At 35.2% G+C, this 16,818-nt stretch overlaps 2 protein-coding genes across 3 annotated transcripts; both read right to left on the bottom strand.

The window, feature by feature from the left end:
* Positions 1 to 7,621: 7,621 nt before the first annotated feature.
* Positions 7,622 to 9,110, bottom strand: LOC134661023 (WAS/WASL-interacting protein family member 3-like). 2 transcript variants are annotated; one of them, XM_063516923.1, is made up of 2 exons: positions 8,976 to 9,110; positions 7,622 to 8,371 (listed from the first exon to the last, which is right to left on the bottom strand). In XM_063516923.1, exons 1-2 carry the CDS (start codon positions 8,991 to 8,993, stop codon positions 7,694 to 7,696), a joined length of 696 nt encoding a protein of 231 aa, XP_063372993.1. In that variant the 5' UTR covers positions 8,994 to 9,110; the 3' UTR covers positions 7,622 to 7,693. The 2 variants fall into 2 exon arrangements, with proteins under 2 accessions (XP_063372993.1, XP_063372994.1); XM_063516924.1 differs by having other exon boundaries at positions 8,981 to 9,025.
* Positions 9,111 to 13,701: 4,591 nt separating this feature from the next.
* LOC134661255 (uncharacterized) lies at positions 13,702 to 16,658 on the bottom strand. The gene is made up of 4 exons (XM_063517242.1): positions 16,535 to 16,658; positions 15,853 to 15,961; positions 14,537 to 14,726; positions 13,702 to 14,352 (listed from the first exon to the last, which is right to left on the bottom strand). Exons 3-4 carry the CDS (start codon positions 14,540 to 14,542, stop codon positions 13,714 to 13,716), a joined length of 645 nt encoding a protein of 214 aa, XP_063373312.1. The 5' UTR covers positions 14,543 to 14,726; positions 15,853 to 15,961; positions 16,535 to 16,658; the 3' UTR covers positions 13,702 to 13,713.
* Between the last annotated feature and the right edge of the window lie 160 nt (positions 16,659 to 16,818).

Raw genomic sequence — 16,818 nt, 5'->3', positions numbered from 1 at the left:
ATATTTATTTTAGGTACTATTTAAGTTTGATCAATCAATAGTCGTAGCGTTTTGGTAGTGCGCAACCCTTCGTAGAGCAGCTCAAGATTGGTTTTGAGATTATAATGTAGGCATCCTATTTTTTTCGATAGGTATCATCTTACGCAAGTGAATAAATATACGAATAATTGACTGAAGGAGGGATAAATACATCGTTTCCTTATGGAAGACTACATTTAAATGTAAAATAATGTACTCCTTTAAATATCAACTCTTCATTCAGAATATCTTAAGTAGGATAAAATTAAATGGAATTATGGATTTAAATAGGTACGAGAGCAATAAAAATAAATTAGTAACATTCATAAATGGTAAATTTTATACTTAGAAAATATTCATACATAAAGAGTTGTATCTAGGTACTCGTAAATCTCCAGTTGCATCACATTGTATTTAATATTAGAAATATTTTAGGATTTACTATTGTAGTTTTTTATATTCGTTATAATAAGTATGGTTAGGGATGGCTGCGCTTTGCTCAAGTCATTGCTTTTGTAGGTACTAATCCTGGTATAATAATAAATGGAATGCAGGAGTATTTAGCTAAGGTGGTTAAAATCAGGTTGTTTTGGATAACCCAGCATTCAAATACGTTGGTGAATGAGGGGGATGTAAAATATATACTTATAGGTTTAAAGATTTTTATTTCTAAGGTTAGCTCTACTTATAGGTAGTTAGAGGTAAGAAAAATTTCCTTCCAAGAGGATTAAATTGCTTATATTTTTAATTACATACTGCATACCGTGAACTACAAAATTGCATAGATTCCACTTTTATAATGAAATGCGTAGCACATTATGCACAAATTATAAAAAAATCTATTAGGTACCTATTGGATAATTAGTGAAGCGATAACAATGCTCACTCTTCCCACATTTTTGACGAAATGGCTGTATGAATAGATCTTGAAGAAATTTTCAGTTGTAGGTATAGTATTTTCGTTCCAGATAAGCGAAAAGCGAAAACTCTTTCGAAATCTTTTGGCACTTCTACAAAATTGTCTAAGAACGTGATTGAAATAACCGCCAACCGCCATACGATACCTTTATCAGTGGAAAGTCACATATTGAATTAAACAAAATTAGCTACTTATAAAATAAAACTACAAAAACGAAACCTAACTAAAATACAAAAATACCTAATAATTAAAACAAATAATGACTCCATTATGACCTCGATTGTAAAATTATAATACTTATTTCTATATGTTTATTATTTTTCAGTTATCTTGTTTTATTTTATGGGTATTAGATCGAGTTCGACTCGGGTTAAACATTCAGCATGGCTGAAGTAGTTTTGCTTAGGGGATGTTCGTTGTGTGTGTTCGAACGTTATAAATACCTACTTAGAAATAGTTGCTTACTGTGTATCATGTTAACTTTTTTAAATTTTGACTTAGGTGCTTCTTCATATATTAATACTTTGTTAGTGAACATAAGTAGCCGTCCTTGTTATATGTATTATAAGTATTTTCTTTTTTCAGTATACAATATTTACTTATCTAATTAAATTATGTTACAAAGTCGTTGATTAATGTATAAAACTTTAAGAATCGTAGAATACAAAGGGACTATTAATTATACCTATCTAGTGTCAATTTTATTGTCTTACACTGGGTATCTATAGATAATAAATAACAACACGATATATATAATATATCTACCTAGAGTACCAATTTGAAGTGAAAGATGAATGAGAGAAATGTTAATAGTTGATCACATACTTAACTCTTAAGAGAATTAATAAGTTTCCTCGAAATTAACGAAACCATCTGTATTTGCAGAAATGCTTGAACAAGGTAACTGACGGACCACCATGTTATTTTTAATACTGATTGACAACTTGGCATTGCGGCTGCAAAATTGTGGAAAGTGTCTTCTACATTTTTTACACCACAATAATCATGAAAAGTGACAGCCAAAAAAGTTACTAATGTCGCACGTATAGTACAACACAATGACGTTGAGACTTTTTGTTTCTTTGTCACCTCAAGAAACATCAAACACGCGAAAATACATAAACTGACGGTTTAACTATATATTAATTGTATAATTTATTTAGCAGAGACTGCAAGCAGTGTTTGCATAGCTAGCTTTAAAATCGATATAAAGATTGATTACTTATGAATTGGTGATCTATGTTTAACAGGATCAATGGAAAATGAAAAAAAAAGAGTTATGCCAGCACAAATTAAACGTCTATTTGAAGTACCAATATTTGAAGTTATAGGCAATTGTGACGTATATCCGGCGGATTCAAACCCGCCGGAACAATGCATATCCTAAATTGGTAGTGACCTGTCACAAAAATCGTTCACAGACGAAAGCGCTGTCCACCACTATCTGCTGCAGCGCCACGAGCTATTTGTTTGACTAACGAGCAGAGCGACGGTTTTAATGTCGGTCCATCCACTAAACTGAAGGTTGAGTAATACCGTAATTTAGGCAACGGAGTGGTTCACTATGCATGCCAAAAGTCTTTATGAATGTATTATTTAAAAACGTTGCTTGTTCGTTGTTGGCTTAACTGCACTTACTTACATATTGTTTACCGTCAAACAATATTGAAGTATTATTACAAACCATCACAAGTCGTATTAAAAGCCTTTAATAGTGGCTACCGCTTTATTGCACGGCGGATTTTTTTATGAGTAGGATAGGTGAGTATACTATATATTATTATTACATATATATATTAAAGATTTCTTATGATGAGATGACGGGTGACAGAGAGGTATGGAAGAGGAAGACATGCTGCGCCGACCCCAAGTAAATGGGACAAGGGCAAGAGAATGATGACATATATATATTAAAGAAAATAACTACTTTCACGTATAGCTCGCAATCATTTTGTTTCGCGAATAAATAGACATCTTCATCGCCGTGACACTGACACCTCATTCTCTCTAATGTAGATGGTTATATGAAGTGGAAAATAGATGAATATATTCGAGTAGCATAACCAACTATCAATCAGATCACTCGTTATCAAAACCCATACAAATACCACACCTCTTTATCTAGAACAGCGAGTCCGTCAAAGCGAACTTTGCAGCGACTTGAATAGAACAAAGCGTGGGGTGTCATTATAAACGTCACTTTTTCATAGAAATTTGAATTGATTTTCAGAGCTTGGTTCGACTCTAAGATAACTTCAACTTGATAAATATGTGTAATAACTAAGAACATTTAATGTGGGCATGGTTCAGTGGTTACCCTTTCAATTATCTTAAGAAACTTTCTATGCAAGTGTTGGTCCCACATTATGGCCGATTTATCCACTAACTGAAGCCAGCGTATCTAGGTTCCAGTGTTGTCGCATATTTATATACTCCAGTCATCGCTATCAGTTTAACTACCCCAAACGAGCAGTAAACGAACCTATACATACTTATATTATATATGTTTACATTTGCTTTATTTTTGCTTATAAACTACTATAGAACGTTATTAGTTTTATTACGTACCTAACACACACAAGTTATTAGGAAAGTTGCCTTATAAAGGTTTTTGATTTATTTTAAGACCTAAACTTTAGTTTTAAAATAAGGACCGTCCATACATTACATTCCATTAGATTAGTAGGTAGGTTAGTAAAACAATGTTTTTTTTTATGGTGAGAGGTGAATTAAATTACTTTTAAGAGATTTCAAAACATATTTACAGAAGTGGAATACCCACTTCTTGTAAAGCGCAGGAAGTAAATTCAGCGCGGATTGTACCCACAGACAAGACATCCTCCAGACAGAGCATAGTAGCGCTACCCCCTCTGCCACAAATATACGGTAGTTTTACTCCATTTTCGAGTCAAAGTGTCTTTGTGTGACGTCCGTGTCTTTGAACGGACCAATTACGGCACGGGACTCGCTCACCTCGTCCCCCGCACCCCAGTATTTTTGGCAGCATCGGTTTCATGAAATAATTGCTCTAAACTCCGTCTAGAGGATTCCTAGTCAATGATTGTCCCGTATAAACCTATACATATTTTTGCTCTTGAATAGGACGTCGATGTTATTAGCTGTCGCTTGCTAACTTGGTAACCCGATCCAATCCTTTGCTTGTTTAATCTCGGTAACAAATTGATAATTCCCTAACTCGACGTCAAATAGAGTCACCCCGGCCCACGGTGGGCTGAAAATCGGCCTCCATAGAAATAGAAACCGAAGTCTTAAATTTGAACTTTTTTTAATTGGAATAGCTTTTGTTAGGTTTTATTATGTCCCAAAATTAATCTTAGCTAATTTGGTTGGAAAAATAATTAATTATATTTTTTTTTCAAAATCTTTGTATGGCGCGTATCAGAAAAGACGAGTTTTCTCCGAAAATAAAAAGTTAACCGTAATATCCTGACAGATGATTTTAAAACCAATTATTCTTGATTTTTCCACATAATTAGAATTTTCCTACGGGGTGCACTTTTTTTTTTTAAAATCGATATATTTTTTTATTTTTATTATCTTATTTTTTTATTTTAATACGGTTATACTCGTTATTTTGACTACAAAAAAAGAATTTGAGTTTGATCGAACCAATAACTTACGCGTAGTGAATTTTTGTTCTAAGCAAATGTATGGAGCGTACGAGTAAAACGGATTTTTTTTCAAAAATTAAAGGTATACCGTAATATCCTTGCAGATGATTTAAGTACCATTTATTAATGATATTTTGACATAACGCGAACTTTTCTACCGTGTGCACTTATTTAATAAAAAATAAAAAACTTATTTTTTCATGCTGAAATAGCTTTTTCTCATTGTTTTAATCAAATAAATAATAAACATACAACAGTTACAAGTAGAAAATTGAAAATAAAACCATTACATCCTTTACATTATTACCATTGTATCCTCTTTATTACATTATCTTTGTACTTAATGAAACAGTATTTAACAAATGACACATTGACAACTTATGAGTCTAAAATTAATGATCATTAATGAGGTCCGGTTACAATCGTTAGTAGATATTATGAATGCAGTTTAATCATTAAGGTTTTAATCATTATGCTTATAATTAGACGTAAAACTAATTATAATAGCAATGATATACTCGTAGAATGGTGATGTTCATTAGTACTAGCAATAAATAGGTAAGGGGTACATTTTATATTTTAGTTCATCTTGAGCTTCTTAACCGCTAACTTACACGACCATAAACCATGGACAGTCTTTAATAAGACTCGAACTTGGACTTGTTTGTTATCCTAAAATCTCAAGGATCTAGTTTAAATCATCAGTTGTCAATATGTCAAATTTGTTAAATATTGTTTCATTAAGTACAAAGATAATGTAATAAAGAGGATACAAAGGTAATAATGTAAAGGATGTAATGGTTTTATTTTAAATTTTCTACTTGTAACTCTTGTATGTTTATTATTTATTTGATTAAAACAATGAGAAAAAGTTATTTCAGCATGAAAAAATAAGATTTTTATTTTTTGTTAAATAAGTGCATACGGTAGAAAAGTTCGCGTTATGTCAAAATATCATTAATAATTGGTACTTAAATCATCTGCAAGGATATTACGGTATACCTTTAATTTTTGAAAAAAAATCCGTTTTACTCGTACGCTCCATACATTTGCTTAGAACAAAAATTCACTACGCGTAAGTTATTGGTTCGATCAAACTCAAATTCATTTTTTGTAGTCAAAATAACGAGTATAACCGTATAAAAAAATAAAATAATAAAAATAAAATATATATATCGATTTAAAAAAAAAAAGTGCACCCCGTAGGAAAATTCTAATTATGTGGAAAAATCAAGAATAATTGGTTTTAAAATCATCTGTCAGGATATTACGGTTAACTTTTTATTTTCGGAGAAAACTCGTTTTTTCTGATACGCGCCATACAAAGATTTTGAAAAAAAATTATAATTAATTATTTTTCCAACCAAATTAGCTAAGATTAATTTTGGGACATAATAAAACCTAACAAAAGCTATTCCAATAAAAAAAAGTTCAAATTTAAGACTTCGGTTTCTATTTCTATGGAGGCCGATTTTCAGCTCACCGTGCGGCCTGATGTTATTGGTTCAGATGCTAATCTCTGATGGTATATTACTTATAATAAGGGCTCATGCAATGAATAGCTTTTAGTATACTGTATGATATAATGCAGATGTAAGTATGCACAATAAGCAAAAAATGCACGCTCAGAGTGCCAGCAAAACGCTAAAACATCGTAATAAATAAATAAGGAATTGAGGAAGTACCGGGTTTTGCAAGAAGACAGATTATGTATGTATTTCCATAAACTTTCAACTCTTGTAAATATATAATAAATTGACGCTTCTCGTAAAATATACAAAACTCTTGTAATCGGCTAAAACTTATGAGATATTTGTGAAACTAACTCCTGTGACCTACTACGCGGCTACCACGAGTTAGCATTTGACATTTTCGTTAGCGACAGCGTGAGCTTAAACACATTCCCACCAATCCATCAGTGCGAGCGAGATGGACTGCGATCGAGTTTACACAGTCGCTAACGTACACGTCAAGTGTCAACCCGTTGTAAGGCTACTAAATTAGTAGGAGTGACAGCTACATTTCGATGTTATATGGCACTTTGAAAAAATAGTGACTAACGAGTCTAAATAATAAGCCCACTGATAACCATATGTTCATTGTGAATAAACGATTTCATTCATTCATTCAACAGTACAGTACAACCATAAGGTTGGCCCTATGGATGATGTATTTTTATTTGTTAATTGTATAATTGTTTTAGTTTAGTTATTTTATAATCGTTATTGTACTCTTGTGGCAATATGTACTTATTGAGTGTAAAAAATACTAAAATGAATTGAATTTTGTTAATTTTAAACCTAGGGGTAAGTAACTTAAGAAAAATACTTAGTTTCAATCACGTGATTTCTATAAGTCTGTTATATACTCACAATCAGTGCAATCTCTATAGATTACAGTAAGCATCAATAGTAACGGCTGAAACCAGGCACCAAAAGAATTGCTACTCTGGAATACTGGAATACTTTTCCAAATAGAGATATTACTTATATCTCTACAGTTCACGATCAAAAACTATACTCATATAGATACATACATATAATTGCTAGCTGTTAGGGAATGTTAGATACTTTGCTACGCGTAGTCTGATCCGCTACTGTTGATGCTGACTGCACTATACTCCCCTAAATAACTACTCGTTCGATGGATGGCCATCGGAGCCTTTGATATGACGTTTCTCAGACATTTCAGAAAATGAGAAATATTCTACGGAATCAAATCTCACTTACATTTACTTTGACAAGTATATTTTAGTGACTGAATCTAGATCTTGATATCATCGTATAGAATGCGACGAATTATTCATATAGTATAAACATTTAGGTTAGGATAGTGTTATTCTTAGCTACTTAATGTAACAAGTATTTGGATATTTGAATATTTAATAATTTGTATTATTTGTAGCCCTTCAGGAAGTCCGTCCAATAATTAAGACTAATGACAATCAATCACGTCCATTGATAGTCCTTGATATGTAAGTTTACAAATATACATATCTTGTTTAAGTAACGTTTTAATGTAAACTTCTTAGGTATATATATATATTTATAAATACTTGTAATAAATGTTTAATTATTATATACTTGTTTTTATGGAAGCATCTCAATTTAACTTACCGGTGTTATTAATAATCTATCCAGCCACGATTTCGGTGATTTTTCTTCTTCGGATGGTATTCGTATTCGTCGAGTAGTTTTTGCAGCCTCCTTCTTATCATTTTCTGTTTGTGTTTCTCCAGTAGCTCTGAATACGCGTCCGAGAACGGCAGAATGTTTATTGCTCCGTCAGGAGATACTAGACCCTCCACGCCTGGAACTAAGCCTCTTTGAATCGCGGGTATTGCTGGTCCTGGCAGTAAATTCGGTGGGTATGCAGGAGACCCCAAGGGCATAGGTGCGGGTGCAGCGTACGCCGGAAGAGGCAGTCCTGGCATCGGTAGAGGGAATGGTAGAGGCGCCGGCATTGGTAAATACATCGGCATTGGCATAGGTAGCGGCATTGGCGGTGGAGGCAACGGCATCGGCATAGGCAGCGGCATTAGCGGTGGAGGCAGCGGTATCGGGGGCAAAGGCAATGGCATTGGGTCTGGTTGCGGTTCAGGTATAGGCTTCGCCGGTGGCGGTGCGGCATCAGGTTTTGGAGCGTAGCAGTAATCAGGAATTCGTCTAGGGTACCAGTAAAGTGGCTTGCAAGGATCTTCGCCCCTCTGAGGTGTAGATGGAACCAAATTGAGGGGATCCATGTAAGTTAAACCAACTATGGAACATGATACTACTTTCATCAAGACAGTCAAAGATGCAATCTAAAAAATAAATAATTTTTATACTTAATTAAAAAAAAGTAACTTAAAAACATCTAAATTTATTAATAAACTACAAACAAACTACAAACAAAAGACCTCCGCGAGGTGTACCGGGTGTAAAGGTGCACATCACACTGACCGCGTTGCCACGTTGGATAGCGATGGCCAACCTTTGCACCAGGTACGAACCCGCGCGAGCATCAGAGGTCCTCTCCCTAATCCGATGCGCCACCTCCCTAATAAACGATATGGCGACAAACCCACAACACCCCGTTGTCTCGAAGGCGACAATAATATAATATTATAATAATAGTATAAATGGGTATCACACCTATGTATTGGGATTTCATCAATACTTTTACACTAATTATCACAGATGATGTATTTCTGTTGCCGCTATAACAACAAATACTAAAAAATACGGAACCTTCGGTGGGCGAGTCCGACTCGCACTGGTCCGATTTTTTTGAAATTATTTTGTGGATTTTATTCTATGTTTATAGTAATCGTCATTGTTTTCATGTAGACAATGACGCTTCGCATGACGTGTAGGCATGTCTGTAACCGTATTGTATGTACCTAGTTACTATTTAAGTTTCCTCACCTTACCAGCACGGTCCATGGCTATTGCGAAACCACCACAAAGCACGTCTGCAGTACAACAATAGAAGGCTCTTTTTATACTATTTTTTACTATGCACAATGTACGAGTATGTAGGCAGAAAGTAGGTTTGTTTTCTCTTTTATAATAGGTGAGTGAATAAGGAAAAAAGTTAAAACACAATTAGACGTTTTGACGGGCTCTTTGCCTGGTCGGTAGTGACCACAGATATAAGAAGGAAGGAGATCGGGCATGCCCGGCGATTTGTATTGAATACGCCTGTCGCAAGTTCTCGAACACGCACAAAGCACCAGTAATTATAAAGACATCGCACGCACACACCTAAAGTACGCACACTTGTAGATGGACGCTCCTATTGCACAATACACGCGCATCATTTCAATGTCTGTGTACATGCGAACGACCAGCGAGTCGTGTCATCACGCACGCACACAACGATAATTACGGGAACTGAGCCGGGACACCGTGATATCGATATTTGATCGACTGTCGGAAAAGACTGTGTGTCGATAACTTCATGAACACTATTGAAATATAAATATTCGGAATCATTGTTCTTAATTGCCTATTTATGGAATAAATGTACTTGTTAAAACAAGACATTTGATTTAAGTAGATATTAGTAGTTTATCAAAAAATAAGGAATGTACAGTTACATAAACTTTACGTAACTGTAAATTATTATGCTTAAATTGCTTAATAATGTACAGTTGCATATATTACTTTATCTACACACATATTAAAAAATTTCATATGATGTGTTCAGAAAAAAGCCATTCGAAATTTGATTGCAATAATAACATCGAATTTTTGATTATTAATTTATTATAGAGCAATAAAAAACAATAATTTTCTTATCTGTGCAAATGCACGCGGGTATATTACGTTTAATATTTATAGTCAATTACTGCCCAGTAAAATAAACCCGAGACCTCGTGCACAGTAGGCAGACACTGTAGCAATCTGTAGCATCACTCAAGGAGAGGCTTAAAAAAATGTGGCTTTCCGATACATAAGTAATTCGGTTTTCCTCGATTAGTACTTCTTTAGTTTCCTTTACTTTTCTGGTTCGAGCTCATATCTATTTATTTATGATATATTGAGTATTTATTTATTTTATTTAGGTTATATTTATATATATACGCTTTATTTTATTTATTTAAGTATTTCTATTTATGTTTATATATATTATTTGTAGCAATGTGTATTCAAAACTTGCATTTCATTAATTTTAGTTATTGTACACTATTGTTTTTGTTTGTCATTCATCGTTACTTTTGTTTATTCGTTTCCTCAAAGGTTAACTGGAAGAGATCCCATACAGGGATAAGTTCGCCTTTGTTGTATTTAATTTACTCTGTAACTATGTTTCGTTTTTATTTCCATGTGCAATAAAGTATATACATACATACATACATACATACCATTAGGTAACCAATTACACAAAATTTATACTAAATAATATTATAATATTATTTGTGATAATATATTATATTAAAGACAGTAACCATCTTTATATTTTTAAATTATTTTTAGCGTCAACTAACCCTGGGCTGGTTTTATCGATACGTGTTATAGGTGCCGCACAGCACTATCCAAGCGGAGCACATCGCTGCTGCACTATGAGAAAATTTCTCATTGAGTGAATCGTTTTGTACCCAGTTCATTGCGGCGTAAACACTGTACTTTGCAATCATGTTACTTGTACAGCAGCAATGTATAATGAAACATATTAAATGACAAGCAAGTGTAAGCTTACATGGATACGAGTCGGAATATTACGTTGAATTCGTGGTTTTATTTGAAATAAGTAGTGAAACCTGTGAAAAGTGATCCCATTGGTCTGGAAATTAATCAAATCACTGCGATGTTTACAAGTAATTATTGCACAACTCGGCATTTTGGTAAAAAACAGAAGTTTTTCGGTGAACAGCGCGCGTGCATACTCGGTAACAACGGACGGCGAACTGGCGGCGTTGTATGCTCAATGAGCTAACAACTGCGACACGGCCGCCGGCGGCTTGTCCGCTCTCTAGTATTATATGCTCTGAGGTAGTGACCCTACGAAGCAGCAGGAGCTGGGTTCGAATCCTGATAAAAACATTTATTTGTGTATCATTAAATATTCGTTCCCGAGTTATGGATGTTTTGTATATGTCGGCGGCCGATCGTAATTCCTAGGCCTATGGTGAAACGTGAATATCTTTGTCCCGTTCCCTGAGTCGACGGAGCCCCACTAGGTACGCAGGGCTCCTATTTCTGGACAGTTTGCCATACGGGCATCTGAAGCAACCTAACGAACCTAAATGAAAAATGAAAATGAAAATGAAAAATATTTTATTTCCTTATTTAGTATTATACAAATTGCCATCAGTGGTTGGGACTTCCTTTTAGGTGAGTGAACCTGTATCAGGGTGCTCCGCGCCCCCTCCTGAACCTAACCTACCTATCTTTTTTTTTAATGACCGTTTTAATGTGACTACATCGTCACAACATTAGACATGAACATTACAAGCTGCCTGATCTTACGATCGGCCGCCGACATATTTAAGTAAATAAAGTAGTTAAAATACATGTACACCGTGTATTTTTAATATTACCTCAAACCGTAACCAAACGTAGGTTTTAGTACTATGAGCCGATATTGCAAGGTAATTTTAAGTTAGTCTTAACCACTAAAGCGTAATGAATTTTTGAAAATTTATCGAGCAGCAATGTATTGCGTACACTTATTTGACACATGGAAGAAAAGGGTCTAGTATTGTTTAGTTATTATCGTTACGTATTTCCTACATGAGACTGCTTGGCAGCCAAAACCGAATCCTTATTGCGTTTAAACATTTTTTTATGTTAATAATATTAACTAGCCAATTTAAAGGCAAAGAATTCTTATTAGAAAACAATCATGACAATACTTACCATTTTATTACAACCTTGTCTTGCAACGAACAAATCACATAATGTTTCATCTCATACTACAATTTTTTTTTAAATTCTTGTGAATTTGCTATGAAACCAATGATTCTACTATAAAATTAGCATTATTTTAAATTACTAAGCACTGTAAAGAAGATAGTAAATAATCAACAATCGGTTGACAAGTCAACGTCAATGCCACACTTCAACCCGATACCTACCACAGAAATAGCTACCTACTTGAATAAAAAGTTTGTTCAAGGAGTATTCACTTCATTCAAAATTAAAGTAAAGTATTAATACAAACTACCAACCTAAAGATAACTAATTTCAGCAAACTCGACAGACTACGCATTACTGTTTATTGGCTGGTAAGATATGATGCTATTAAGCACAAAAAAGAAAATAATTTGTTTTGACCTAGATTGTCTTGTAAATCGGTGTCGATAACATCCGCACACAATTCCAAGACCATCAATATTAGTTCTCAGGAACTAGCCGAAATGATTTTAATTTATGGCGAAACTGGACGAAGTGGGCGGCGAGCCATAGCTTTACAGGCAGCCATTTCCAGATAGTAGGGTACGTTTGCAAACTTATACCAAACTCAATGTCGGCTATTATTGACAGCAGTTAAAGGTTCTGTTATCACTGTTATCAGTTGTGACGTCACGCCAGTAAGGTAAAGTAGCGATACATTGCGTGTTGAATTATTTTGTATGGGAAAAAATTAATAGTTAAGAGTTTTTTTCTTGCAATATCGGTTCATAGCACGAACGCCTACGTCTGGTTAAAATTTGAGGTAATATTAAAAATACACGCTGTATACATACATGTGTCGCAGGCAGTGAACGTCGGAGGCATTTTGTAAGATTCCGCCGTTTACAAACGGCGTCGTAATTATAGAGAATCATAGAGTTTCTCAATAATACCCTCAACTTCTAGAGTATATTATGAACAAGTTTACATATGGTTTCTTTGTGTAAAAATACTTACTACTTCAGAACTATTTATATATGTATACGTATCTAGGTGACTCATAATTATTTAGCAAAACGGGACTTAATTGCGTATAATTAGTTTTTTAATTTACCTCCGGCGTTTCGAGGACCGCGTTGTCCCCGTGGTCTCGGAGAAGACTGCCTAACTTGGGGCCCGATTCGGATTTTGAAATAGACATCACCAAGATACGATAACGATATGTTTAAGATCTAACCTAAGATTTTCACAAGATATGGCTTAGAGATCCAATTCACATCTAATAGATATCTAACTCTATCTAACGTAAAAGTGACATTTGTTGCGCGAATTGCGCTGCAAAAGAGAACTAGTTGAAATCTAAACTATAACGTATCTAGAATGGATCTAGTACGTGTCGTCTCTTGTGAATATCTTGAAGTTCGAATACGGCAATTGGTCTTATTTATCAACTTGAACGTTTTGCGCAATAGGGAATAGGGATGTACATCGGCATTGGTACAGGTAGGTAGCGTATTTGAAATAACATAATATGCTTGAGTAAAAAACTGCAAAAGTAACAGAAGAAAATAAAGAAGTCCAGTCAGTAGATAAAGAGTTACTTTAATTTTACACTAAGTTTCTTTTAGAAATCATTGCAGCATTGATGTAATATTTTCTTATTTTAGGTTAACACAGGTTTAGATAATACTTTATGATAAAATTACAAAAATAAATTACACTGTGTCACTGTGTACAATGACTTGTGGCTGAGCGTGTAGCTACAAGTTATTGCAACTATCTGAGCGCATTAAGGTTAATCTGTTGTTTATGTTAATCCTTATTACTAAGGTTTCGAAATGCTAACAATATCTCCATTGTTTATTTTTTTCCAGCCTTTTCGTTCATGCCGGCGGACTTTGCTTATAAGTTCCTTCCACTTACGTCCACTCTTTCCGCCACGGTGGCGTTTTCTTTTACCATTCTTGTCATCAGATGAATGAATATAAGTCATTGCAACCTTTTGTATCATATCCGCGCTGATTTGTGATACCGGCTGTTGATACACAGCTACCGGACCAAAGTTTGGCATGTCCCTTACCGATGGAACACTAGGGAAGTTATTGACATCTTTCTGAACGGATTCTAACATTTCTTCATACGGCGTTAGCTCGCGGGGGACGGTTTCCTCTTCTACGCTGACTATCGTTTGGTAAACCGGGTTAAACGAATATTGCATGGGTTGGTACAGGTGATCGGTTCGCTTGGGCAAGCGTACAGGAAGCCTATTGCGGATAAGTTGCTCGTACATGTCCGCGCACTCCTCGGGCAGGTGGAGCGGGTGCCAGTAGAAGGGGTCGCACTCGTGCACGCGACGGTAGCGCTGCTCGAAGTCGAAGTCATCCCTGTAGGTGAGCCCCACCACCGAGCCGCCAGCGCCGTTCAACGTCACACCGAGCGTCATGCCGATGAAAATGAATTTAATCTGAAATCCAAGTTGTATAAGCTATAAATTAGGTTATGCTACCTACTCCCATAAATACGCGTGATACCTCATTGGAATGATGTATAGAAAAAGTATTTGAAGACATTATTCCGGCTCCAGTGAGGTATCACAGGTATTACGAGTACTAGACTAGACTTAGGGATACTGAATAAAAAATACTTACAGTCATAGTTTTGAAGTAGTGTTTAATTTCTGTGTCGTAAGTTGGCTTTGTTCTCTGCTACTGAACGCGATTGAGGAATTGTTTCATAACACCAGTGTCGCGCAGGGCGCCCGCTGCGGCTTGTCGCAGGCGGTGCCGGGCTGCGCGCGCGCCGCCCCGCGGACCCGCGCGCTGCCCCCTTAGAACAACACTACGTAATGAATCTTACGTGTATTAGGCGTTTGTAGTTTACAAAGATAAACGTGTAAACACAACACAATATTCGGATAGGTTACGTTAGCACTTACTAGCGTTTCGATTTAAAGTATTCGTCGATAGAGTAATATGGCCTATTTATAAAATATTCTTTCACTTTCATGTCAAATAGTTTCATATCGTCGCAATCCCTTAGATCTTTGGTCAACTTATTATATACTTTTATTGCATTATTTTAAACTTTTGTTAAAGTGTGTATGTCGCAGTCGGATCGTACAATCCGCCGTATTACATTACGGCTAGCCGTTTTCAAAAACAGGAGCGTGGGTAGTTCCATTTCATAACTTTGACGATAAACAGGAAATTCCACCTCACCCCGTAGTCCCTCGTAATTGGGGTGAGATGGAATTTCATACAAAGGTGATTTTGGAAGATTGTTGGATCGATTTTTTTTTATTATGAGTATTACTATAGCTCCATTGGAATACATTATTTTTGTAGCAGTAGCGTTAAAATCTCATCTCACCCCCCTTTCATCCCTTCTCTCCCCATTAATAACCCAACTCTCCCCGCGAACCCTACTCACCCCATTTTACGGTACATAGAACATTTGCTGCAAACCAGGTTGTCAGCGCATTCCAGCAGGTTTGTATTAGATCATTACGTATATCTTCAAAAACGGCATTCAAAAAGTCATCCCACAGTTTATGCAGTTCGGCAGGTCATTTATAAATATTAGGTATAAAAAGGAGTGGCCCTAAAATGGAACCTGGAGGAACTCCATATTTTATTTGTTTCTCATCAGGTCATCACATTGTCATTCAAATGTTCTATTATCAGTACCAGACCAATATGTATTCTTTGTTTATCATCAATAAATGTAAATATCCCATTCAACGCTGATCACGATACGTTGTCGTGGTCGTTACACCTTTCATCAGAAGTATCCTCGCCACATATACATGCCTACCAATAAATCTATGCTTTGATGAGTACCTACTATTACATGCGTAGGTCAGGAAAACTAAAATCGCATCCGGAAATGTTTTGGTTAACGCCTACCTATTAGGTTTTCTTATTCTGAAATAACCGTAAAAGAAATTTAATTTGAATAAACTTACCTCAAAACTTGAGTTTTGGTTTCATTTTTAAGTTGAATGGATGGCCACCGAAAGACTTTTATGACTACCGGTAAAAAGACTTGTGGTAGTCTTTTGACGCAATTATTCCCTAGAAATAAAACGTTATCGTAGGTATTATCATATTACACGTCAACACGTTTTGCGGAGCGCGGAGCCATCGGTACCTACTTAATTTGGCTGTGAACAGGTGAATATTCATTAATTCCTTTAAGCTTTGTAATGCCTAAGACAAATTTGACAATTGAACGGTGACGTTTGAAAATTTAGTGATCCCAAAATAAAGTGCCTAATAATGCAGCTATCGGGGAATTCATTTTAGGGTAAATGATGTAGAATCGTGAAAATGTATAACTTCGACCTTGATATGTACATAGCTGACAAACGTATAGCTACTGATTAAAATGAATTAAGGTTTAAAAGGTGATATTTGAATAAAACTACAAGTTCGCTCTGAACGGAGCTAGGTTAAGTAGTTGTTACTAAACGCATGTACTATCTCGGGCGATCGATATTCGAAATGTCATTGATATGGTGATGACACTGATGACAATAGTTTTAATTGTTAACAATCTATTCCGTTTTCTTAAATGTGCCCGATAATAAAAAAACCGTGTATATAAGCATATAAAGTCAATTATTATAAAAATATTTGAATACTGACCTGTTACGTTCTTTGCAAGAAATAAATTACTTATATTGAAACCGGAACAGGAATAAAATAATCCACTGAGCAACAATAAGACGTGAAAATGCATTATTGGATATTATTTGAAATCTAAGAGTTTTTCGAGGTAATAAAAATATGTTAATAAAATCGAAACATATAAATAAGTGTATTGGTACATGTATAAACGTGTGGCTGTGTGCAATCAATATACGGAAACTCCGCTAGAACCGCGACAGAAATGTAAATAGTGGATTGTTAACCAAGGGATGAAAGGCGAT

This window comes from Cydia amplana, chromosome Z (genome assembly GCF_948474715.1).
Source record: "Cydia amplana chromosome Z, ilCydAmpl1.1, whole genome shotgun sequence".
Taxonomy (NCBI): Eukaryota; Metazoa; Arthropoda; class Insecta; order Lepidoptera; family Tortricidae; genus Cydia; species Cydia amplana.
Note: the sequence above shows the minus strand (reverse complement) of the source record. Positions and strands in the feature narration are given on the sequence as shown.